At 38.6% G+C, this 25215-nt stretch overlaps 1 protein-coding gene across 1 annotated transcript in view; it reads left to right on the forward strand.

Annotated features, from left to right (window-relative positions):
* grin2aa (glutamate receptor, ionotropic, N-methyl D-aspartate 2A, a) overlaps nt 1-25215 on the forward strand; it is a 206997-nt gene that overhangs the window by 113474 nt on the left and 68308 nt on the right. Inside the window, exons 3-4 of the mRNA XM_059348942.1 lie at nt 16846-17012; nt 22664-23092. Of these exons, the coding sequence (XP_059204925.1) occupies nt 16846-17012; nt 22664-23092 (596 nt within the window). The remainder of the gene's footprint in view (nt 1-16845; nt 17013-22663; nt 23093-25215) is intronic.

Here is a 25215-nt window from a genome sequence, read left to right on the forward strand (position 1 = left end):
AGGTCAAGTTTTTTTTTCCTGAGAGTTAGATAACAAGGTCAACGTCATGTCTTGCATAAGAATATGGAGCTGGAGACAGAACATTGTTAGCCTAGCTTAGCATAAAGAGTGGAGGCAGGGGGAAACCGCTAGCCTGAATTGAAGTGAAAACTCTGCAACCTGCATTCCTTTTAATGGCCAGCAGGGGGCAACTTCACTAGTTGCAAAAAGGAGTCCAATTGTATAGAAGTCCATGATAAAATAACCCTACTTGTTACTTGATTTTATACTGTAGTTAACATTTTCCTAATGAGTTTATGGTCACAGTCATTAGTTTTAATCAGGATGTGACTACTTTGTGATTGACAAGTAGCTATCATGTGGTTTGGGTATTGTCTTTGTTTTCGTATTAGAACGTTGACCCTTTTATAAAGTGTGTTTTCAGTTCATGGTAGTTCAATCAAACATTTTGGTTGACTAAAAAATGTTGTGTTCAGCATTCAGTTGTACTAAAAGACGCTTTAAGGAGTCAGCCTTGCATTCTTGCACCTTGCTAATCAAGCTAGCTAGCTACCACTAGTTCTAGCTGGTGGCGATGTCCAAAAGCAAATATGGCGAGAGCCAAAATGCCAAACTTTAGGGTTCATAACAATAGTCCACAAACCAATGGGCAACATCATGTTGACTATGTGACATTTTTTGTGACAATCTCTGTGTCTGCCCAAAATCAAACAATGGCCAACTTCAGATGCTGTATGTTCGGACTGAATAGTTGTAAATTATAGTTTGAGCATGTAGATGCTAAGCTAGGCTAAACAAAGACTGGCCAAAACTCTGTAATAAACACATATATATGAGATTGATCTTCTCATCTCACTCACAGAAATGAAGCAAATAAGAACATTCCCCAACATATTTAATTATTTCTTTCCATTCCATGTCCACAATGTATCAATCCCCATTCTGCTTCCTCTCTTTTTTTCAGTCCACCCTCTCCTCTTTATCTTCTGCCCTTCTTTTCTCTTTCCCCCACTTGCTCCCTGACACCGCTCCTTGCCTTTCCCTCATCTATCTTCCTGCTACTGGTTCCATCCATCCCTCCTGCCCACCCCGCTCTGATTCGTCCTCATCAAAGTAGGTCTCTCGGTGTCAGTGTCTGTCTGTCGGTGGCAGTGGTGATGAATCAGTGACACTGCCAGTGTATTTAGTGATGACCATAAGAGCTGACTGATGTATCTCTGTGGGGGGAAACTATCAGCACATTATGCGGTATTGATTTGCCCCAACATAGCTGTATGTCAGGGTAAAAGCAAGGGGTAATATGATGGGAGATGGCATGTCCTTTGTATGAGCTATGTATTTAGCAATCTCGGCATCAGCTATTGGTCTGATGACAATTCAGCCTCTGGGGCCAATGGCCAATATTTCTGGGGTTCTAGTGTAGCCAGCAGATTTAATGAATATCTAGGCCAAGACTTCATCTTTAGTTCTCTGTTCATTGTTTTTCAATCCAATTAGCAACTTCAGAGAGCCACACATAACAACCTTGAAACCTATAATGATTTATTAAGAGCCATTTGATTGAACATATGAAACTTTTTATGAAAAAAGCTTCCAAGGGATACTTTGACATTTTGGAAAATATTCGTACTTGCTTCCATGCCATGCCAGTTAGGGAAAAAAATGTTTGGGGTGTTTTTTTGTTGTCTTAAAATAGACTAAATAAACATAATGAAGATGAAGAAATAATGAAGAAATTGTATAACTTTTTTTTTTTTGGGAAGTTCTAAAAGTAAGTTCCAAGTTAGTAAGTTTTCCACAAGTGAACAATAAAGTTATTCAAATTAATTTTAGCACCATTTATTTAATAAACATGTGTAACAGATTCAGTAGTTTCAACAGGGTACAATACATTAAATTTAAATTTAAAAACATTATAAAAGGAACTTTTTAACCGGTTTCTTGTCTGAATGTTGCCTGTAGGTAACATTGTACCATTGAATCAACGACCCATTGGAAGGATTGTCTTGAAAAGTCTAAGTGTATGAAACTATCGAAAATTAAGGTTTACTCACCTATAAGTAGTAATATTTTTTTTCCAGATGGGAAAGGGCCAGGAAATTACGTTTTGAGTGAATTTGTGGCAAAAAAAATGACGAAGCTGTTTCATTTGGAAAAGTCTGCAAAACAGGTTTTTTTAATATGGCCTCCTGGAGGTCATGTGACAAATTAAAGCATTGCTAGTGGTTCCCTATACTCTTCCCTCTTTTTTAAAGTATTGCATCACTCAAAAACATGCATTGTAGAAATCTGACAGGCCAAAAATGGGTATGTTGCCTGAGGGCCACACCATACCATAGAGGGTTAAAGTAAATATAAGGCCGGTTGGTTGGCCTAGCTTAGCATAAAGACTAGACATCCTGTCCCTCATCACAGTATCACAACATGTAGTTTTTAAATTTCTTGTACATAGTAAACAAATTAGTTATAATGTGTTAATTCGTAAGCTTTAATGATGCTGGTAGGCAGACCTTTGGACAGAGCGAGGCTAGTTTTTGCTTGTCTTTTATGCTAGGCTAAGCTAAGCCAAGCTAAACCTCTCCTGCCTTCAGCCATATATGGAGAGAGGTATTGAAAATCTAGTAAATGAGAGTATTTTTCTGAAATAATTAACTATTCTTTTAGCAATACGTCGTTTTGAGTTTTGATTGCAGTCTGTCGGTTGTACTTGAAAACCACAGTGCCCATGGCCTTTCTGACTAGGCAACTCTATTAACCTGCTTTCTAAACAGTGGACACTGCTGGATTATTTGAAATTATTAACCACCCAGTTAGCAATCCCCTCTCGCCATCTGAGTTGGGCTGGTTGAGCAAAACTCAGCGAAGTGAGTCACACTATGCACAATTTACTCTGCAGGCATCTGACGGATACGGCAACGTGCCAGGTCTACTCAAATAGCCCAATAGACCACAATAACACAGTAATAGCACACTTTAAAACAGATTTAAGAACTGTGTTGTCAAGTGTCATCAGAATGATAATGAAATTCAGCTACCAGTGAACTCTCCGGTGAACAAAATTGTCATCTCAAGTTTAATGCTGGAACATATGGTCCAGGCAATCTGCTCAACATCAAAATATTTGCTGCGGTGTTGACCTGGTGAAGCTAATTTGCACAGAGCTGAATTCCCCCTCATTTAATTTCTTTTTCTTCTTCTTCTTCTTCTTCTTGGCATTGCTCCCTTCTCCTTTTTTCCCACATGTATGCCAGCTGAAAGATCAAACTCAGTCCCTCGTTGCTGTGCGGTACAGGTGTTACAGCTTCTCTGATGTTGTTCCTGAAAACATGACATTAAGATGAAAATGATTTCACACCAGCTCCCTCACGTCACCTCAGCCTTTTTTCTGGGCTGCTTTACGACTCCATAAATGCAGGTCTTGCTGTTTTGTTCCTGTGTAAATCTGGCCTTTGAGGCCTTTGATTTTCTTGTTTTTCCCGGGCAGTGGTGTTCTTCCATTCTGTTTGAGCTGAGGTTTATATTATGTTGTTTGTGTCTTTGCAATGAACTCAGCATGATACACAGCCCTCTGGCACTGATACACACACACACAAACACACACAATAGACTTATAAATCCCTTTTACTTCATACTGTGCATGTGTGCGTGTTTGGACAAGCATCACAATGTCACCACACATACAAGCATTTATTTGTGGGTTATTTCTGACTTTATATTCGAGTTAATGCACATGTTCGCTTGAACTGTATTCTTCTTTCTTGTGCATTATCTCTCCAAATAAATAGCTCCTCAGATTAGGTTCATGATTTCATCTCTTCATCCCGTCGCCTTGCACTGAACTCTCATCCTAAACACTTAAATTCTTTAAAACCCTTTAAGGCGGCTGCACACTGAGTGCCTCCGTACAGGATTACTATATTCAATACTTAAAAAAGAAAACATGTTTTAACAAGTAATCCGTACAAAGAGGTTTCTTGTCGAAATATTACTTATGTATTCAATAAAGCACCACTGCGTTGAGGATTGCACTGTGCAGCGACTCCTAATTCAAAGTCCTATTTTATTGTGATTAGCACCTCTGCTCATCCTTCTGGATTTTTTTTGCTCTCTCTTTTGTGTTCATTTAAAAGCCTGCCAAAGTGTGAGGTGGGACAGATGGAGAGTGAGGAAGTAGGAAAAGGTAATTGAAGGGTATAAAAGAAGGAAGGAGGGTGGGAAAAGAAAGCCAAAAAGGGGACCAGAGGAATAAAATGAGGGGTGAAAAATGGAGGAAGAGCTGCAGGAAGGAAGGAAAGGGATCAAATTAGGAAAGCATGATAGGTAGGACGGCTAAAATGCAGAGAATAATTGCGATGGTTATGGCTGTTGATGATGCCAATATTGACAGTGATAATAATTTTCATAATGATGACTCTATTATGACTGTGGAGGCTGTAATGATGATACCAACAAGTTCTGCACATGTGACAGTTGTGAAATGCACAATATGTCAAAGTCTAGTGATGGCAGGCATAATCATCTACCGACAAATAACAAGTGGGGCTGTGGAAGAAGAGAGTAGAGTAATCAGATTACCAAGAGTTGAGTGGTTTAAAAGAAAACTACAGCAATATTCCTCACCTTTTTATGACCTCTACATGTAACCACTAATCACCAATTCCAAGTGTTCATGTCTTGAGCAGGAAGTGTTTTATACTTGCTTTATTGTGATAAAATATTTTAATTTTGCAGTCCTCTAGAAAACAAAACTAGGCAAACAAACATGATTTGTTTAGCATGAATATGTTTGTTTCTGCTTTCCTTGATATGTGGCATCCCACAGGGGTCAATTATAGGGCCTTTGTTTTTCAACTTCTATCGGTTCCTACTTTAACTAATTATAAATTACAAAAATATTTCTTATCATAGCTATGCTGATGATACTCAAATTTACTAAGCTAATGACTTTGGTCCTCTAGAATCTCTTTGGAAATGCATTAATTTACATACATACATTAAAACTTTCTTCAGCTAAATAAGGACAAAACTGAAACAATCCTTTATGGAAAAAAATAGGATTTTCTGGCTTTAAGCACAATATGCCAAGAGCCAGTTCCATTATATTTGAGAGACATCTCTTCAGCCGACATCTCCAACACTTGACAACAAACACCAAATCAATTTATATTGATAAATACCGGGACAGGTAAGAGGAATTTACATGTATATTTTTTATCTGGACAGTCCCTTACATCCTCCTTACATTGGCCAGTAAGTCACATAATTGACTTTAAGCACTGGTGCTCATTTATAAATCACAAAATGGGGCAGCATCAAAGTACCTCTCAAATATGTTTCAGCAGTACACACCTGTTAGACCTCTGACAGATCACTGGAAATCTTTGGTATTCTACTCTATTGTCAGAGCTAAACATAGTGAAACAGCTCTTGAAACAGCCGCTGTGATGCTAAATCCACTTTCCTTTATAATCTTTTAATTTCATGTGTTCTTTTAAATAAATAAATAAAAAACTATGATTCTTGTATCTGCTTTAAGCACTTTAAATTGTGCTATACATATATATATATATAAACTTATCTTGCTTTGTTCATCATTTCTCGACCTCTCAAATTTACCTTGTGACCCCTTGGGGGGTCCCGACCCTTAGGCTGGGAACCGCTTAGTTACATCTAAAAACATTCTAACATCCCTAGATAATATTCAGTCATATTTAGCTGTTTATGTCTTATTAATATGATTTTGGGGTAAATTGTGAAGTTCCATGTATACTCCCAGCACTGATAACAGCTATTCCAGCTTAGTTGTAAGGTTAGATCCCAGAGGAGTGCAGCAGAATATCGGCCTTATTAGAGGAGATAGGGAGTGGGTGGGAGAGGGCAAGATAGATAGAGGGAGGGGAGAAAAGACAGAGCCCCTGGACAGGGAGTCAAAGGAAAGAAAGGAAGACACAGAGAGGAAGATATTGGACTTATTAGAGAAGAGAGAAGAGAGTGAGTGGGAGAAGAGGCCAAACACAGAGAGACAAAGATAGAGACAGAGAGAGAGGGATGATGTTATTTTGTCAGTGTTTCCCCGTGGGGGCTCGACTGCTTGTTAAAAAGTCCTGACAGAGGAACCACAGCAATAACACACTCTCTCTCTCACACACACACACACACACACAAACACACACATGCACTACTCCTTTGTGATAAACTTTGAATAGGTCTCTTTCTTCCTGTGTGTGAGTTATCTACTAAAATGGACTGCATTCATGCCAAAAATATTCTTCTATGACGTCAAATACAGCCTCGTTTGATCATTTCCTGTGTGTGTGTGTCCTGTTTCAGTTGAAGGCTACTGTTTCCCTGTAATTATTATCCAGCACAAACAAAGGAAATCTACTCCCCTCTGTTTGCACCAAGTACTTACAGCCCTGCACAACACACACTCATTTTCACAGTTCCGTCACGAGATCTGCTTATTGCTTTAAAAACAATGTAATCTAGTAAAGACTGAATAAACTTCCACAGTGTCATAAGAGTCTGTCAGAGCAATTTACAGAGGAATGCAATAAACTCACATAATGTTTAAGTAAAAGCCATTACCAAAGAAATGCTGTTAGCACAATGATATTTCTCTCTGTGGATTATGAGATAAAAAACAACAACATGAGGAGGTTTGTGCTGTGAACACATGCCTAATATTTCTGACATGTACATTTAATTGTTTCACTTTTGGCAGTATCTAAATCACCGTTGCAATATACTGTCATCAATCATAAAACAACTTCTTCAACACATTAGATTATTTTCTTTCTTTTATTTTCTTTCTTTTATTTGGAACTTGGCACGAAAATCATGCTCCAAATAGGTCCTGCGATGAAAATGATGTTGCCCAATCTCCGCTGGTGGAACACATTTCTACTGTCGATTACGTAAGCGGAGCCGACGTGGGTGCAGTTGCCCCAGGGAATCCAAGCGAGCAGGGGCCCCCAATTGGGCGTCAGTACTAGCCTCCGACAGCTTTTGAGAGGACCACTGGGAGGGGGCCTCAGCGTTGCCGCTTCTTCAACAGCTGCTACATCCCTGTGGGCCCATATGGAATTTAAAAGTGTCACTGTATTCAGCTGAAGTCATAAAACATTACAGGCACTTCACTCATGGTTACAATTGTACCAGCACAGGCAATGACAATTACAAATATCCTGATCAGACACCTAAAAATATCAGAAAAATTGCAAACTTGAGAGAAAATTTTAGTCTAGTTTACTGTCTTCGCTACTGTGCATCATGAGAACTAGGTAATGTAAATAATAAACTGAAGCCCCATTCAGAAAGCCCCACAATCCCTTGCGGCAACAGCATTTAAAATGGCCCATCTTTCCACTGTTCCTTCTAATTCTTCTTCTTCTCTCGGATTGGAGGATCGCAAACAATTTTAAGGTCCATACTGCCACCTACTGTACTTTACAGTTCTTAAATTCAATAAATATCGTCTCAGGGGCCCTGCAAAAAGCTCTGCACCCACTGTGACAATGGCTTGCTCCGCCCCTAGTGAAATGAGCTTTTATACTCTTTGATGATCATTATAACTTTTATACATAAATTATGATTTATCCATGTGCCAATGCAGTGGTTTTTGCTTGTAGATGAATGACCAAAAAGCAGGGTGCAACAACCAAATGAATCTGAACAAAATAGGCTTTAGCCTTAGGCCTTAGCCGTATTAATTGTAAGTATTGTTTACCAATAACCATAGAGTGATAAAGTTTCATTGAACCCACATATAGTGGAGAGCAGAGTCGTATCGCCACCTCCACTGACTTTTGGTCTGAAAGACAAAATCACTTTGATATAAGTTAATTAAAGTACTTTACTCTCCATTTCTGGTTATTTTCTTCTCTTATTATATTTCTTGCACCTGTAAAGTAGAGTAGGGGTAGAGTAGAGTAACAATGTATTGAAAGGCGCTGCATGAATTTGAGTCAGAAACCAGCACACCCTTCAGCACCATGGACAGAGCCCTACTGCTGCACACAGGAGAACGTTTAGTCCAGTGTTCTTTTCAAGTCCTACGTCATCTTTGTTGTTATGAGTTGTACCCATTTCAGGGAAAAAAAAGTCTTTAAACTGTCTCCTCACTTTATCTACATCTAGAATGTCTGTTTTTGACAGAGGAAATTAAAAAAGGATCATTACTTGTTGGAAATAACATGTGGTCTTGGTGCCAATAGTGGGTCTCTAAATATAGATGATGATATCACTTCCTCCTGCTGACAATTGTCACTTTATTGGTGACTTTCTTATTTGGTGAAACCATAGAATATACCTTGAAAAACATACAAATAGAGCTTGAATTCACATTCTTTGAATTTGGGATCCATCCAACCAACAAGATCTCCAACCTAAACGACAGGATAGACCGTTTGTCAACACCACCCATAAGGACACATATGAGCATTTGTCCAAATGAGGGTTTTGGATCTCAAGGAACCTAAAAATATCATCTAAAAATAGCACACACGTCATATCATATATATATATATATATATATATATATATATATACAGTCCAGGCCAAAAGTTTGGACACACCTTATTCAATGCGTTTCCTTTATTTTCATGACTATTGACATTTACATTCATCAAAACTATTAATGAACACATGTGGAATTATGTACTTAACAATAAAGTGTGAAATAACTGAAAACATGTCTTATATTCTAGTAAGCAAAGGGTGGTTACTTTGAGAAATCTAAAATACAAGACATGTTTTCAGTTATTTCACACTTTTTTTGTTAAGTACATAATTCCATATGTGTTCATTCATAGTTTTGATGCCTTCAGTGAGAATCTACAATGTAAATAGTCATGAAAATTAAGAAAAACGCATTGAATGAGAAGGTGTGTGTCCAAACTTTTGGCCTGTACTGTATATATATATATATATATATATATATATATATATATATATATATATATATATGCCAAAAAACTTCCAGGTAAGGCATTATAAAAGACAGTTTGAACAGTAAATAAATGTGCATAAATGCCGCATGAAGCAAAGTAGTTACAAGAGTGATGTGAGCATTACATAAAAAGTTATTTAGTCGTTGTCCTGGGTGAAAGTCTACTGTTTGTTCGACCCATCTGCCCTTTAAACTCTGCATCTCTGTCCATCATTACTCCTATGTCAACAAGATGGCGGCCGAGAACAGTCTAAAACATAAATATGAGTCCTATTTTGCTGCATGTACAAATGCCCTATTTTGACGTTTTTGAAGGAGCACCAGTCTGGTCCAACCCATCATGCAGCTCTTTTTTCAGCCAAGCTTCAACTTTCCTATAATTAACTTTCTTGTAATTTCAATTTTTCCTCTCAAATCTACAGGGGGAGGTAGAAGTGAATGGTGCCAGCCTATAAATGATCAATTTATGTACATTTGGAATTTGTGTATATGTTTTCTACACTCAGTGGATCTTTTTTGGCATCAGTGGTATTGGATTTGTACCAATCCAGCCTCACAAACACAGAGACCCTGTGGACTGTTCTTTTGGACCCAACCATACTCTTGGCAACTTTTGTGGTGGAATATAGCTTTTTGAAGTTTATATGACCTTTTTGTCTACAGCCATAAAATGTAGTATCAATAAAGAAAATCCTGTTGTTGGCGCTTTCTGCTTTCTTTCTTGTTGCTATGTTTTTACTTTTCTAATATTTCCTGTCAGAACATAATATTGGCAAACCTCAGCAAAAGCAGTGCATTTACTGTGAGCAGTAATCAGTTGTTTTATCATCCAGCTTCTGAGAGAATGATGTTACTTTTTGTGGTTTTTGGCTCAAGTGGCTCTGCCTGTCTTTGTGGTTTATATGGTGATTGCTGTCTGCTTGGCATTTAGTTTGTTTCCACAGACATTTCGGGCTCTTTTGTTTTGCTGCAGCTATTTTTATGCCTGTCTGTTTATATTTAGTAACCGGCCACCGAGGAATTTGTCATATCAGTATGTTTCTCCTCCAGTGGACACTACAGAGCATTTAAACCAGCAGGGAGATAAAAGTTATGCGTATATTATATGCCTTATATGATGAATATATGCATCTTTTTGGCATGCATGTGAACTATCAGCTCTTTATCTTGGCAAGTGTGCACCCCAGAACTGACAATGCACCCTACACTCATGTGTTTGTGTGTATTTTGTACATGTGTGCGTGTCATCAGACCAGACAGCGCATGATGCTATCAGCAGCAGAGGATATGAGGACTACTATTTATAACTCCCCTCTATCTCAACTTAGACACACTGTCCTGCCCCGCGGGGCAGGTGCTTGTTTGTGTGTTTGTGTGTGTGTGTGTGTGTGTGTGTGTGTGCGTGTGTGTGTGTGCATGTGTGTGTGCGTGCGCATGTGTGTGCGCATGTGCGTGCGTGTCATTGTGGTCGTGTGTGCACCTGTTTGTGCGTATGCAACAGAGTGGGAAATTTGAGAGCGAGGGACTGTGAATGTGAAAGACAGAAAGAGCTGCGAATGACAGACTGTGTGTTTATGTGGTGTTTGTATGTGTGGGTGCCGGCAGCTGAAGGTGTGAGTGGAAAGAAGAGACATGTCACACTTGACAAGGGTGAAATGAGAGGATATGATTGGCTGTTTTCTGATGTCACGGATTGTGAGTCGTCCCAATTAGAAACAATCATACGCTGCTTAGTCACTCCGCCGGTCTCTCCTCCACCGCTCCAGTCATCTCTCTTTTCTCTCTTTCTGCCCCGCATTGAAAATTTCCTCCCTCTTTGTCTCTGATTTCATGTCTTCATGGAACTTTTTCTGCCTGCCACTCTCAAGCCAATTTGTTTACTTGCACTGTCTTTGTTGCTAATTCTTTATCATGGCCTTCCTTTTCACTCAGTATTTCTGTTTGGTTCCATCTTTTAGTTTGTTTTCCACATCTACTTCCTTTGTGCTATACTCTCTCTCTCTCTCTCTCTCTCTCTCTCTCTCTCTCTCTCTCTCTCTCTCTCTTCTTTCTTTCTTTCTTTATCTCTCACCCAACTGCATCCCAAAAACCTTGAAGATAAAATCAATGTTATGGAGCCATTCCATGAAAGCTGTTAAGTTTGGGTCCGTAACATTAAAAGGGGAAAACAAAGCAATAAAAAAACTATAAATATAGTTTTCAGTGACTGGCGACACAAATCAAGTGTACTTAAATAATAAAATGAATCATTTTAACTGTTGTCTGTTACATTTTTTCATTATCTCATGTCCGTTTGGATCATTTCTCACATTCTTGTGAAGTAACTAATAAATATTGCATAAATCTCTGACCTTTTTTTGTTTTTTAGGATCATTAATGTGTCAAATACATAACCAAAAAAGTGTGTTCATAAGCTTCATGTTCCACCTTGCCACACTAGTGTATCACTGCACCAGATTAATTATTGTCTGCACCAGGCAGAAGAAAAATAATAGACACCCTGACAAATTGCTGGTGAATTTGGATTTTATTCTGGAACATTTTTGGGAACATTTTTCTTGCAAATTATTGTTCATAGTATAAAATAACATATCATATACATACACTCCATCGCTCAAAAATTATGGGGATTTCTTTTTCAATGGAATGTTCAAAAAGTGCTTGTTAAGCAGATAGATAGATAAATAAATAAATATAAATATATATACAGTACTGTGCAAAAGTCTAAGGAAGGTGTAGAAAAATGCTAATAATAATAATAATAATAATAATAATAATAATAATAATAATAATAATAATAATATAAATGTAAATAGTAAATTTTTTTTACAAAATACAAATACAATTTTTTTAAAAATCAAATCAATATTTGTGTGACATTTTTTCACACCTGCCTAAGAAATTTCCATAGTACTGTGTGTGTGTGTGTGTGTGTGTGTATATATATATATATATATATATATATATATACATACATACATATAATAGCATATATTGTGCTTGAGCTTGCAAAATATGTGTTTTGAACAGTTTCCATGGAATGACCCACTGAGCAATAAAAAAACACGAAAAATGAACTATAACAACAAAGAAGCACATACACAATGAATGAGAGATGTGGCATAATAACACGGTTGAAAATATATGAAATCTAGTAATTCCATTTTTGCATTGCTGTTCCTCCTGGAAAGAGACGTTTAAACAGAGAGACATCAAATAGCAGAAACCGAATTGAAGTTGCGGTTGTCTTCTCTCTCTGCAGGAGAGTGAGAGTAAAGACAGAGAGGTGAGGATTTATTCAGTCTTTGTTGTCAGTGTCCTTAAGAGTCTGCTTCAGCCAAGTGTTCAGTAGAGGTGCCTCTGGTCTCAGAATTATAGGTTAGGCCAATCTAAAGTGTCCACTTCTGAGTCTGCCTAGCTGCTTTCTCAAAGCGTGCAGTGTTTCTGATCACACCTCGTGTAAAATGAGAGTACTCAGCCCAACCTGAGCCAAATCTCTTCAGTCCCGTTAAAATTAAGAGACATTATTTGGCCTGCACAAACAGGCGCAGGCACGTGCCCAGTCTCATTTGAGACGAGAAAAGAGCAATTATTTTGTTAAAAGGAAGATTTCCGTTTTGTGGTAGAATTTGGCTTCCTCTCCTGGGGTTCCTGGAGCTTAAATCATTTCAGACAGGCACAAGCAGCAAAAACACAAGCACACACAGAGACGTATGAAACATTGCCAAAATAATATTGAAACAGAATTCTTCAGAGATTATTCAGAACCAGTGTTTTGCTAAATTAATTTTGCATAAATGTTGCCTCTGGCATGGATATTGTCTCTGGCCAATGAAAACCATTCAAAATTTGGTGATTTTTCAAGCAATCTAACGATTTAAATTTGCTTTCATGGGTTGACATAATTCCCCTATGTCCTAAATTAGGAACCCTCTCTCATATAAACCTGTGTGTTTATGCAAAAAATGAGAAGACAAACAGATGTTTGAGAGGAAAACCTGCATATTTAACATACGCAGTGTAGTGAAACAGACAAAGAGGAATCTTTTATTAATATGATGAAAGGAAGCTTTGGCACATGTGAACCAGCTGTTTTGTCAACTAGATGTCTAGAGCTATGATTTCTAACTCCACACATATGCATAAACTTATTTGATTGGGTGTCTAGTAGCCAATCACAGTGTTCCAAATCAGCAGCCACCCCATCCCCCCCCCCCCCCTTTTTTTTTAGACTGTAAGAAAGCCTTCAGCACATTTTATTCTATTATTCAGATTGTGAAAGTGCATCATTTGAATTTAAAGTGTGTTTAAAGTAAACATGAGATGTTATATTACATATATGTGTCAACATATTATCTGGAGGATATATAGCTTCTACTCAGGATTTAAAAGAACAGACAAAGAAGTAATCTGAATCTCAATAGAAGGAAAATTGGGAAATTAATAGAGAAATACTGTTTTGATTAATTTTGGCTGTCATGATTTGATTAGTTAATAATACAATCAGCTTACAATGCATCGTATTGATTCAGTACAAATAATGAAACGTACTGTTTAGGTTAATTAAAAGTAAAAAAAATACCAAAATATCTGCAATGCGTTTTAAAATGTCACTTTATTTATTTTTGTGAAGTGACCATTAATTAAAATTAATTAATTAATTTAATAAAATTAAAAACAAACTAATGTTTTTTTCATAAAAAAAAATGGTTATAAGGTTAATACTCTTCAATGTCATTTTAATGGAATGGACGGAAAAAAATAACCCAAAAATACCCAATAAAATGTTTTATATATCCCGATATTTTTATCTCAAAGTGAGAGCAAATGTTCAGTCAAAGTCAGATATGACATGTCAGAAGTAGTTTTATTGAAACCGTTTATTTAAGTGAACATAAATACTGTATAACAACAGGAGTACCTTTTTAAAAAAAACAAAGCTCCATAAAGTGTACATTTAAATAAAAAGAAAATATCTTGAATAAAAGCTGCAGCTCGCCTGGAGCAATGATCACAGGGAAAATGTTAATATATATCGATATATACGATATGATGTAATTCCATATCACATTTAAAAATATATCAATATATGGCCCAGCCCTACCCCTCGCCCTGTGCTGCTCCCAGTCCTCCGTATACTGCAGCAAAGTGTGGGAGTATCGTCCGCTGCTGTGATGAAGACAGGAAGTGACACGTCTTATAGCATGACCTCTCTCCTGTCCCACCATGCTCAAGCATTGCTTCGGTTTCTCGCCCATTAGAACACACACAGTCTCACATACACACACACACACACACACACACACACACACACACACAGGGCTACACAGTGAGCCTCTGAAGAGCACTTGAGTGTGAGTATCGAGTGAGCCGACCTCATACAGATACAATACCATTAAAGAGCACTCAAGAGTCTTGATATAGGGGGAAAGAGGCGCACAGCCACACTCACACAAATAATGCAAACAGTGAATACCCACATTATTCAGAGGCTATCAACACAGTGGGAAATGAAAAGCTAGGTCATGCATATAGCGATGAAATTACATGCAGTGCACTGATATGGTTACAAATACAATCCACTACACGCAGTCCCTGCTTTCTACTTGTGTCTGTTTTTATACCCCCAATGCCCTCTTTACTCAGCTGTGTTAGACCGACTTTGTTTCTTAGAAGTGAGATTCTACAAGAACATAGCTGTAGTAATAGTAGTAATAGACCAGCAGACCAGTAGGTTACTGGTATGTAAATGAAAAAAAAAGAAGAAAACCACACCAACAAACAATTAAAAGCACTTTATTCTTGTTTCGCCTGCATCTGGTACAGATTACCCTTTTCTTTATTTTTATAGACACATAATGTGCCAACAAATGATGCAGTTTTCTCTCTGATCAATTGAAAAGTTTTGGTTGACATTTCCAAAGTTTCCTTAATGAAGCAGACTTCAGTTTACTTCAGCAGTGTAAGTTGTCAACATGAAGCGGCTTGCAAGCTTTGCTCTGTATATCTGCTTTGAAGAACTGCACAGTAGAAATTAAATGTTTGAACTTGTTGTGGCAATGCAGATAAAACAAAAAAAAGCACCATTTAATATGTTCTTTTAAGAAATGTGTTCTACATGGTAGCCCATAAAGTTGGAATAAAATATATTTTTTAACCTCTGTCCATGAAATGATTGCGACAATGTGATTCATTCTTGACAGATGAAGTGTTCAAAGTCTCAAAACTTTATAAATAAATCCCTTCCAATCATATCACAATGAAAATGAAACCACAATTAACAGAAGATTGTGTCTGAAAACAAAATTTGTACCATGTATAATAAAACCAAAACAACTGGAAACTATCTCGTATAACCATTTGTCTGGTTGTTTTTTTATACTTCGTTCAAACAGTGATTTGTTTCAGTCATTAGACTCAATGTAACAGACTTTAATTCTGAAAAGAGAATCCAATGCGAAAGTTGGTTAAACTTGCATAATTTCTAAGTCCATGATAAAAATGATCCTACTTCTCATTTGAGTTATTACCATAGCAAACAATTTTCAAAATATTTTTTTCAAGTCTCAAGTCCTGTCTACAGGTTCTCAGTCAGATCTACCCACTCCTCAAAACGTGGTCACTGCCCGAACAAAAACCAGTATTGCCAAAATAACAAATTCAGAGATCAAAATGGCAGTACACAAACCAATGGGTGACATCACAGTGGCACTTCTATTATACAGTCTATGAGCATTACACCACCCAGTACTATAGCTCCTAGCACTAAAGTTGCTGCTTCATCACACACACACACACACACCAACTCACCAACTCTCACTATTTTACAGCTTTAGTCACACTGTGATGAAGTCCTGTAGATGCAGGCTGCAGGCAGTGTGTACATGTAGCACCCTTCTTTATGTGCGTCAGTGTGTGTACGTGCATGTGGTGCATTCATTCATTTTAAGAGTCAGGTGTAATCTTACAAAGTGACACCAGGCAGAATCTCTATTTCTTCATTTGTCTCATATCTGTCGCTCCAACCTTTTGTTCTTGTGTCTCTTAGCCCTTGTTGTTTTTTTTCTAGCTGTCAGGTTGTAGCCACACACACACACACACACACACACACACACACTCCAACCTGCAAGTCTATCATAATTAGAGTGCCAAAGACAAGTGGTGTCAAGATAAGCCATGTGTGAACTCTCTGACATTTCAAGGTAACAGAAATACACACACACATACACACACAGCTAATCATGCAACAAACAACAGAAGACAAAGTAACGCTCCAGTCCACACATTTTGCAATGGCAGACTCTTTTCTTCCTCACTATTCATCACTATTTATTTTGACTAATTTCACCTCATTTAATAGCCCGCACTGTAATGAGTCATTTAAAATGCAGCCTCCAACATAAATGAATAGAGTTAATTTGTCCACCTGTAATAGTGCTTGTCTGCTCTGTCCGGGCCCATGTCTCACTTTGGCTGAATTAAGTGGCAAATGATTCTGAGTCAGGTTTAATGGAGTGGATATGAGTGACTCAGAGTGAATGTAACAGTCGTTCCCCAGAACCAGGCCCACAGAGTTCTGCAGCCCGCCTGTACCGCACCAATCCAATTTGGGCTTAATTGAATTGTTCTGAGCCCCTCATCCATATATTTCCTCCACGAGAAGCTTATTACTCTCGATCTGTGTGTGTGTGTATATGTGTGTGTATATGAGAGAGTGTAATGCCAAGTATTAAATGCTTTGTTGTTGATTGATATTTCTGAGATGCAGTTTGGATTAGCTGGTTTAATATAAGGGAAGTGAGACCAAAATCCAAATGAATCTTCAACTAAATCTGTATCCCCCCCCACCCTCTTTCTTCTTCCCTCCATCCTTCTCCCTGATTCTCTTTTCTCAGGATGTGAAGTCGACTTTCTTCCAGTTTGGCGCCTCCATCCAGCAGGAGGCTCTGTTGATGCTGAACATCATGGAGGAGTACGACTGGCACATCTTCTCCATCGTCACGTCAAAGTTCCCCGGCTACCAGGAGTTCATCAACATCCTAAAGACTACTGTGGACAACAGGTAGGATCAACTGGACACCCGCTTTGCACTCCTCTCCACAGTTTTATTTCCATCTAAATAGAATACCTGAATACTGTTGAATTGATGTTTCAGCAGCAAAATGTTGTAACTCAAGAAGTAATGAAATCCCATTAGTGCTGTATTTTATTGATCCTGATGTGGATGCATTGGCTGATAGAGTTGCATCGCTAATTGTGACACCCATGTAGCCAACTTAATCTTTACTTGGTTAGTAGCATAAACCCAAATAAAAGCCAGGAGGAGAGCCAGCACTAACAAGACTAGAAGTCTACAGCCATGCTAAGGGCTTTATGATGCTATATTTAGCCACAGGTGCTATGAGCTTAGGGCTAATTCCGGTGTAGCTACCAGTTCGGCTCGCCGGCTTCCAGATCAGCTTGGGGAACTTCGTCTGCTGCTGATCACGTCACACAAAACACTATCTACAGCAATGCGACTCGTACAAACTAGTAGCATGTAGCAAGCACTAGTAGCACTAGTAGCAAGTGAAAATATGTATAAGAAAATAAGTATTTATGTATGTATGTGTGTGTATACACTTATAAGCTATTTTTCACTTATTTGTATGTGTATTTGTGTATATATTATACACACATGTCCAACAGAAACACAATTATTCTCATATTTTATGTAGATTTAGTCTACACACCACACCCTTATAGTCATAAAAAGCAGTTTATTGCTGGTTAGCACAAAAATACACAAAACTTGAACGTTGGTTTCGACATAGGCAAGCGTTGCTATGACTACAGCCAGTTGCCACAACGGACAGCCAATCACAGCTGTCCAACGTACAGCCAATCACATTGTACTCCCATTCAAGTGTACAGCCAATCACATTGTGTGATGTAATCAACAGACGAAGGACCCTGAGCTGATCTGGAAGCCGAGCCGATCTGGTACCTACACCAGCATGCTAACATGCTTACAATGACAATGCTAACATGTCATCGCTAAACAGGTATATTGTTTAGCATGTTCACAATTTTAGTTTAGTGCATTAACATGCTAACATTTGCTCGTAAGCATTAAATGTAGAGTACAGCAAAAGCTGCATGGAATATCATCAGTTTTTTAAGGTATTTTATTAAAAAACCTGAATATAAACTAGAAATAGAACAAGACTCACACGGGCATTGTTGTTATGGTTACACATGTCAGTTTCAGAGATTGGCTGGCTAGTTAGCTAGCTAGCTTGTGCTACAGTTCGGTGTTCTCCCTGTGAAGAAGTCTCCTCTAGCCGTGTGGAGTGAGGCAAAAGGGACCACATGTAACAAGGATCACTGAATGGCTGGCTAGTTAGCTAGCTAGTTTGCTGATTCTGCCATTGTTTAATGCAACAGTGGTTCCAGAAAATATGCTGTGACAAGAGTGTGTGGATGAAGCATCAAGTTGTTAAATATGACTAATTTAACAGCTGGCACTGCATGCTTCACAGTACTCCACTGCTCGTTAAGTCATTACTGTAAAACCTCATCCAGTGTGAGTCAGCGACTTACTTTATACAGAAGTTTATACAGAAGTTAGCACTCTACATGGATTGTAATGGCAACAGTAAACATAAAAGTATCTGCTGACCATCATGCTATGTTGATTTAATTGAGAATGTTCCAGTCTTACTCTATTTCTATGGTTGAGTCATTTCACTCAATACCACAAACATTATGGTGGCCCTTGAAGAAACATTGGGGGATCAACAATGTCAGCAGGAGACATCGCCTGGGAATGCTGAATGTCTGCACAAAGTTTTGTGCCAATCTGTCAAGTGAAGGCTCAATGTAGACTTCACTTTCTGGGCTCTGGACCAGATTTCATGGCAATCTATCTAAGATTTTTTGAAATATTTCAATCTGGACCAAATTGGTGGACTGACTGACCAACTGACAGACTGACATATCATCCCAGGAGTCCTGAAACTAGCTGAAAGGACTCAAATTTGGCATTTCAAGAAAAGGCACTTACACTTATATGTTTCTGTGTAGATAAACAATATAAAAATGATGTAAATTAAACATATACAGCTTTAAAGAAGAATCCACTTTTCTTCACCTCGTGTGCCCTTTGAGTTCATCGTTACGAAAATCATTTGGCAGCAGTTTGCTGGCATTGAGAGGTTGCACTGAGAAGAAAAAACGAAGATAACAAGCACTGTAGTTATGCTTCCTAGGAGTTAATATGCTCCTAGCACAGGCATTTCTCCAAGCCCATTTCCCCATTTTGTGTGTAATCTTCTCCATTATCACTGCAAATTTCCCCAGAGAATGTGAAAGTTTACTTTCTAGAGGAGTTACTGAGCACAATGTTTTGGCCTTGTATTTTTCATCTTCTCCACTCATACAGTGTGTACTTCAAAGACAGCCAGCACTAAAGGGATTTCATCAGCATTCCTAAAATTAAAGTAGATGACAGGTAGGTTTACTACACATGCAGGTTGGCTGTTTGCCGCACCTTTAGCTCATTTTGACTGATGCGGTCGCTCTCCGCAGAGAGAAAGAGAAAAAACTGCAGAAGAGAAAGTGAGCCATAATTTTTGGCGAAAAAATGTCAAATTAATGATCCATGTTCGGTAGGGTTTAGATGTTGGCAAGGGCTAGTGTCTGAAGCCATGATATATTAAAGTCCAGCTGAAGAGGGGCTTTTTCATTAGCAGTTACTCTTCATGTCAAACCAAACAGCCATTCCACAACTCTGCCTGTATTTGGTAACATTGGTTACAATTGTTTTAATTACAAGTATAGTGGCAACAGATGGTTAACTGGCTGATTAACTAAGATGATGAATTCGTCCCTCAAACAGGTGTTGCTATCAGGAAACTGGAAAGCGATTGATGCTAAAAATGTGTCACAATTTGTCCAATCTGCCCAAATAGGAATCAGATCAAGTCCAAGCCCATTCATGCTTCTATTGTCAATCAATATCCACTCCATATAAATGCATTCACAATACTTTAATGAAAGATGGCTCCACAGTATTACACATTGGTAATGAAGAAAAGTAACTTAACATCCCAATATCAATATTGGTACCACCTCCAGAAGTGATGTTGACCTTAATGTTGAAATAATAGCCGTCATTTATGACACAAGAAATAATAAGCCCAATTACCTGCAATTACCCGTTGTCGATTTCCTGTGTCAGCATTCAGCTGCAACACAGTGACTTAGTCATGGGCAGACAGTTTCAATACCAATGAACTTCCATCATTCATAACAGAAAATTGGACCACTCAGTGAGTCATGGGTGGCCTGAGCAAAAAAAACCAACAACAACATAAAAGTATGTGCACTAGCCTGGATGAAATACAGACCCAGATATACTGTAAAATGTGAGAAAAGGGGATTTTTTTTTTTGTGGACAGTCACAGTTATAGATGTGTTGTGGATGAATGCAGCCAGGTAGGTGGTGTGCCCATCCAGATAATCTGCACATTTAAGGGAATAGTTTGGGGTTTTTGGACAAGAATAGTTGTTCCGCCATTTGATCCATTTCCATTTTTCTTAATCAACTCACACACCTCACTCACCAAGGTTGATCTGCAACTAAAGAGTGTGCTGAGGGGTAAAAGTAATTAGAAATCAGTATCCATAACTATATAATAATTTATTTAATGAAGAGCACAAGTTTTCACTTGGTGGTTGGTTTGATTTCAAAACAAATATTTGTTGTTTGATTGATCTTTTTAGATTTCTGTGCAAAACACAAGAAAATGTGTTTCCTGAAGCTTTTGATTGATTCAGTTATTTCAAATTACATTTTTATTATGTATGAGAAGGGGCCAGAATGTATCAGTGCGTGAGGTAGAATATTTTCCATACCAAAAAAGTAAAAAATATGAAAAACCAGAGACCAAACTTCATTAAAAATTTATATGAACTGATTAGTCCTTCTGATGAGAGCTTCTAAAGAGGCAGTGTGTGTCATCAATTTTAACCATTTAGCAGGAGCTGGTTTTGTCTGGCTCTTCCAGTGTCAGAAAACAATCCTTGAAGCAGCGATAAAGCCTGCCAGTCCAACATTCTTTTTTGGTGTAACTGGTAGCAGAAGACACTGGTTTCCTAATAAGCACAACTGGGGGAAGTCTGGTCTATGAACTCACTGATACTTTGAATTACTTGTTTCCAAAAAAGTTACTGCAGCATCAGTGGTGGAGATATGAATAATAAAATCTAAATAAAAAAACGCTTGTTACTTCTAATTCTGGTTATAGCAGGGGCGCAGATGGGATTTCTGAACTGGGGGGGGCGAAGCTGAAATTACTAATTGAGTTGAAATCATTTGCTGACAGAGTAATTCCACTCCATGCCTTAACCAAAATATGTTGGATTTAAACATTTTAAATGGACTGTATTGTAAACAACATCCAACATATTTACATAAATAAAAGAAGTTTGTACATGAAATTCCCAGTGCAGCCAAACAAATTTACTGACTTGAAGCTGATTTAATGAAGGACCTAAAAACATCTCTCCTCCTTTCATTACCCTGAACACACTGCTGGGAAATTTCTTGTCTGTCCAGTCTGTCAAGCCTTTAGGACCAGTGTTTTCCACAGGATTTTCTGAGACTATGATGGGTAGACCCAAACAAAGTACGGGGGTCTTGGGGCATGGTCCTCCAGAGAAATAAAAAAATAAATAAATTTGGTGCCTCTTGCACATCCTTTTTATTTAAGGCATCATTTTTGTCCTCTTGTAAATTCTGTGGGGGACTCTGTTTACACATCCATCTGCTCTTATTTGGAAAGCTACATGGGTTTGCTTTTATTTTGAAGGCAGGTCTAACACGTTGTTCCCGTAGCACCTTATGGTGTGTTCAATTTACACTGAAAGTCAGAAGTTGGAGCTCGGAACAACGTCGAAAATTCGGACATTTGTGTTGACCTTGAACGCACCATTAGCTGTACCACAAATGCTGGACTGTAATGTGAATAAGTCTAACTAATGGAACATTAATCCTCTGTTATACCTTTGATGTTTGTTGCCTTATGTAGGGACAGTGCGGGGGACGGATTGGGATCACTATGAATCAGGGGGGGACATACCCCCCCCTCTCTAGTGCCATCTGCGTGTATGGGTTATAGAATAATATGAAAATTTGGTTTTGAATTTAGGGATCTTTTTTCCTTTTCGGGTTGCTTTAGCACTATAGTATCAACAGTCCATAGATGAAAATCTTTGTGTGACAACATCTATATTCAGCCACATGGTTCTGCAATAGTAATTAAATATTAATGAACCTATGTTTTTATCTAAGAGGTGTGACAGAAGCTGCGTTCCATGTTGATAACAGCACTATTTTCTGGTAACTGTTGTCCCCAATTAGCACTTTGACCACAGGCCCTTTCACATTAAAAGGCCAGTGTTTGTTCTCCTTGTCCTTTAGTCGTGTGGGCCGGAACCTGCTGAGCATCATTATACAACAGCAGCTTTAGCATTTGCATTCTCCATTTAGCCTTAATGTGTTTCCCCTGACAATAAGCACTTTACACCTATTAGCATTCACATCGCACTCAACAATGATATTAATTATAATGGATAATTATAACTGCCCTTGCCAGCACCTGAGCAAAGTTAATAGTCTATTAGTTAAATATTAACATTTCACTCCTGTCCTCGTTATCCTTGCTTTAGTTTTGTGGGCTGGGACCTGCAGAATATCATCATTCTGGACGCAGTGGAGGAAGACAGCCGGTCTCAGATCATGCTCAAGAAGGTCCAGTCCCCAGTGGTCCTGCTCTACTGCTCCAAGGATGAGGCGGTGTACATCCTGGAGGAGGCTCGCTCTCTGGGCCTCACCGGATTTGGATACATCTGGATTGTGCCGTCGCTCACCACCGGGAACCCGGATATAACGCCAGACGAGTTTCCGCCGGGGATGATTTCGGTGTCGTACGACGACTGGGACTACCCGTTGGAGGCGCGAGTTCGGGACGGTCTGGGGATCATAACGTCGGCAGCGGCAGCCATGTTGGAGGAGTATGGCGACATCCCTGAAGCCAAGACGTCCTGTTACGGGCAGATGGAGAAGACAACCAAACTGCCACCCAGTGCGCTACATAAGTAAGTAAAGAAAGAGAGTGTGTGTGTGTTTATTTTAGCCTATAATGATTGGAAATACAGTGAGCTGTGTGCCTTTTAAGAGGCTAGAAACTGCAGAGTTCTAAAAGATTTCATGAGGTTTTGTATTTTTATAACATATAGAAAGTAGCTGTGTTGAGGCATATTTGTTTGTGTGTGTGTGTGTGTGTGTGTGTGGGGATGTTTGCTTCAATGCATGGCTTCCTGCCACAGTCTGTTTGTTTTCACCCCTAGTAATTAGAGACTTCCACCAAGTTTCCACCAAGTCTGAAGAATTGAGATTGAAGAAAGATGCAATTACTGGATAAAAAAAACAAGGGATTGAGAGTTAGAGCCAAGAGGAAGTGTAGGAGTCAGAGAGAGAGGGGAATGAAAGAGGTGAATGGGAGTTGAGGAGGAAGTTTGTGATTTAGGCAGTGAAGGAAGAGGGAAGGGAAGAAATTGAGACTTGGGTAACAGCGGGAAGCCGCTACAAATGAGTGCTCTCCAAAATTGAAGAGCTCCTTGATGAGTCCTTCTGTTCCTCTTCTCATTTATTCCTCCATCTCCCATTCACTCTCTTCTGCTCTCCTTCTCATCATGCGCTTGCTCCCCAGCAGCCAGTGGGAGATGTTGCAGGTCTTGCCAGCTCTGTCTGGCTTTCCATCTGGCAGAGGAGGGAGAGACACACACAACCTGTGTTTACATCCCACTGTCGTTTTTTGTTTCTTTAAATAATGTAGCCTGAAATAAGGAATCATAAGTATAAATGTCAAAAATTAATTCCAAAATGTTTTTTTTTTTCGAAAAAACAAAAATTTGAAATCTCTACTGTGCAACAACACATTGCATTAAATGACAAAATAATTGAGACATAAAAGTGGAAGGATGTGTATTATATTTAATGGTAATTTTGTTCAACACTGTGCATTAACATAATGTTGGGAATTGATCCAGTCTGTGAGTATTCACAGTAATTATGTCACTTTCATCTCAATTGAAGGATTGAAATAACCAACAATGAAGAAAAAAAAATTATGATATGCTTTCCTGATGGTCAGGAGGCTTATGGTGTGTTCAGGATTTCTTTATGTAGCACGATTACATACAATGTCAATGCCAAAAAATTTGCATCTCGCTTTGTCGCAGAAGAGTTTAAAGATTCTATACTCCATTAAAAAAAAAAAAAAGTTGTTCACTTGTCATCCTGCAGACAGACCTGACATAGCATGAATTTAAACTTTTCACAAATTGGCCTCATGATATATTATTTTGGCACACTTTTGATTTGTTTATTGCAATTAAATCACAGCAAAATCTGTTTATTTCAGCACATACATCTGTAGCTGCGCTAAATGGGCAGCTATCCAGACACAGTTTCTGCAGAAAGCTGTAAAAATTCACCCAGTTGTGTACACCTCTGGATGATTTCATGAACCCAGAAATGCATTTGATCTTCCAACATATCTGGGACTTCCTCAATAGGTGCAGAGTAGTAATAGTGGTTATATTGTCCATGGTTGATGACAGAAAGAAATGGCGTTATGTCACGTCTCGCACAAGTAACGTGAATAAACATTACATCATAGGTCGATTGACAAACTAATAGCCTGTCACATTCGCATCAGTATTCAGTAAACTGGTTAAATTCTCATTTTGGTTTTGCAGGAACCCAATGAAGTGGATAGTGCACCGTGGGTAGTTAAGGGGGGCTGGGAGATTAGAGCACTCATTGTAAAAACAGGGCTGGGAACCTCTGCCTGTTCAAAGAGGTCAGAATTCCCGTAGTCCCTGATGCACCAGAGGAGTCTGTGATTGATCAGCAGCACTTGAGATCCCTCACTCATAAAAGATGGTCATTTTGTGCAAAGAGACAGTAAAGTATGACCGATTACACCTTTGATAACCTGAATAGGACTTTAAATACCTATTCCGCACCAATATAGCTCCCCTTTTGTCAGGAAACACAGATACACTAAAGAGAATTACCAAATATCCAGAGCCAGCTGACGCTGTTCCCAGCATGCTCTGCTGCCTCAGGTTGTTACCCAGGTGATGAGTGGCCACAGATGGCTGTGTTGTGGGTGAGAGAGCTCAGCCAATAGGGCTTCAGGGCCAGGACATGA

This window comes from Centropristis striata, chromosome 13, assembly GCF_030273125.1.
Source record: "Centropristis striata isolate RG_2023a ecotype Rhode Island chromosome 13, C.striata_1.0, whole genome shotgun sequence".
In the NCBI taxonomy this organism is placed as follows: domain Eukaryota; kingdom Metazoa; phylum Chordata; class Actinopteri; order Perciformes; family Serranidae; genus Centropristis; species Centropristis striata.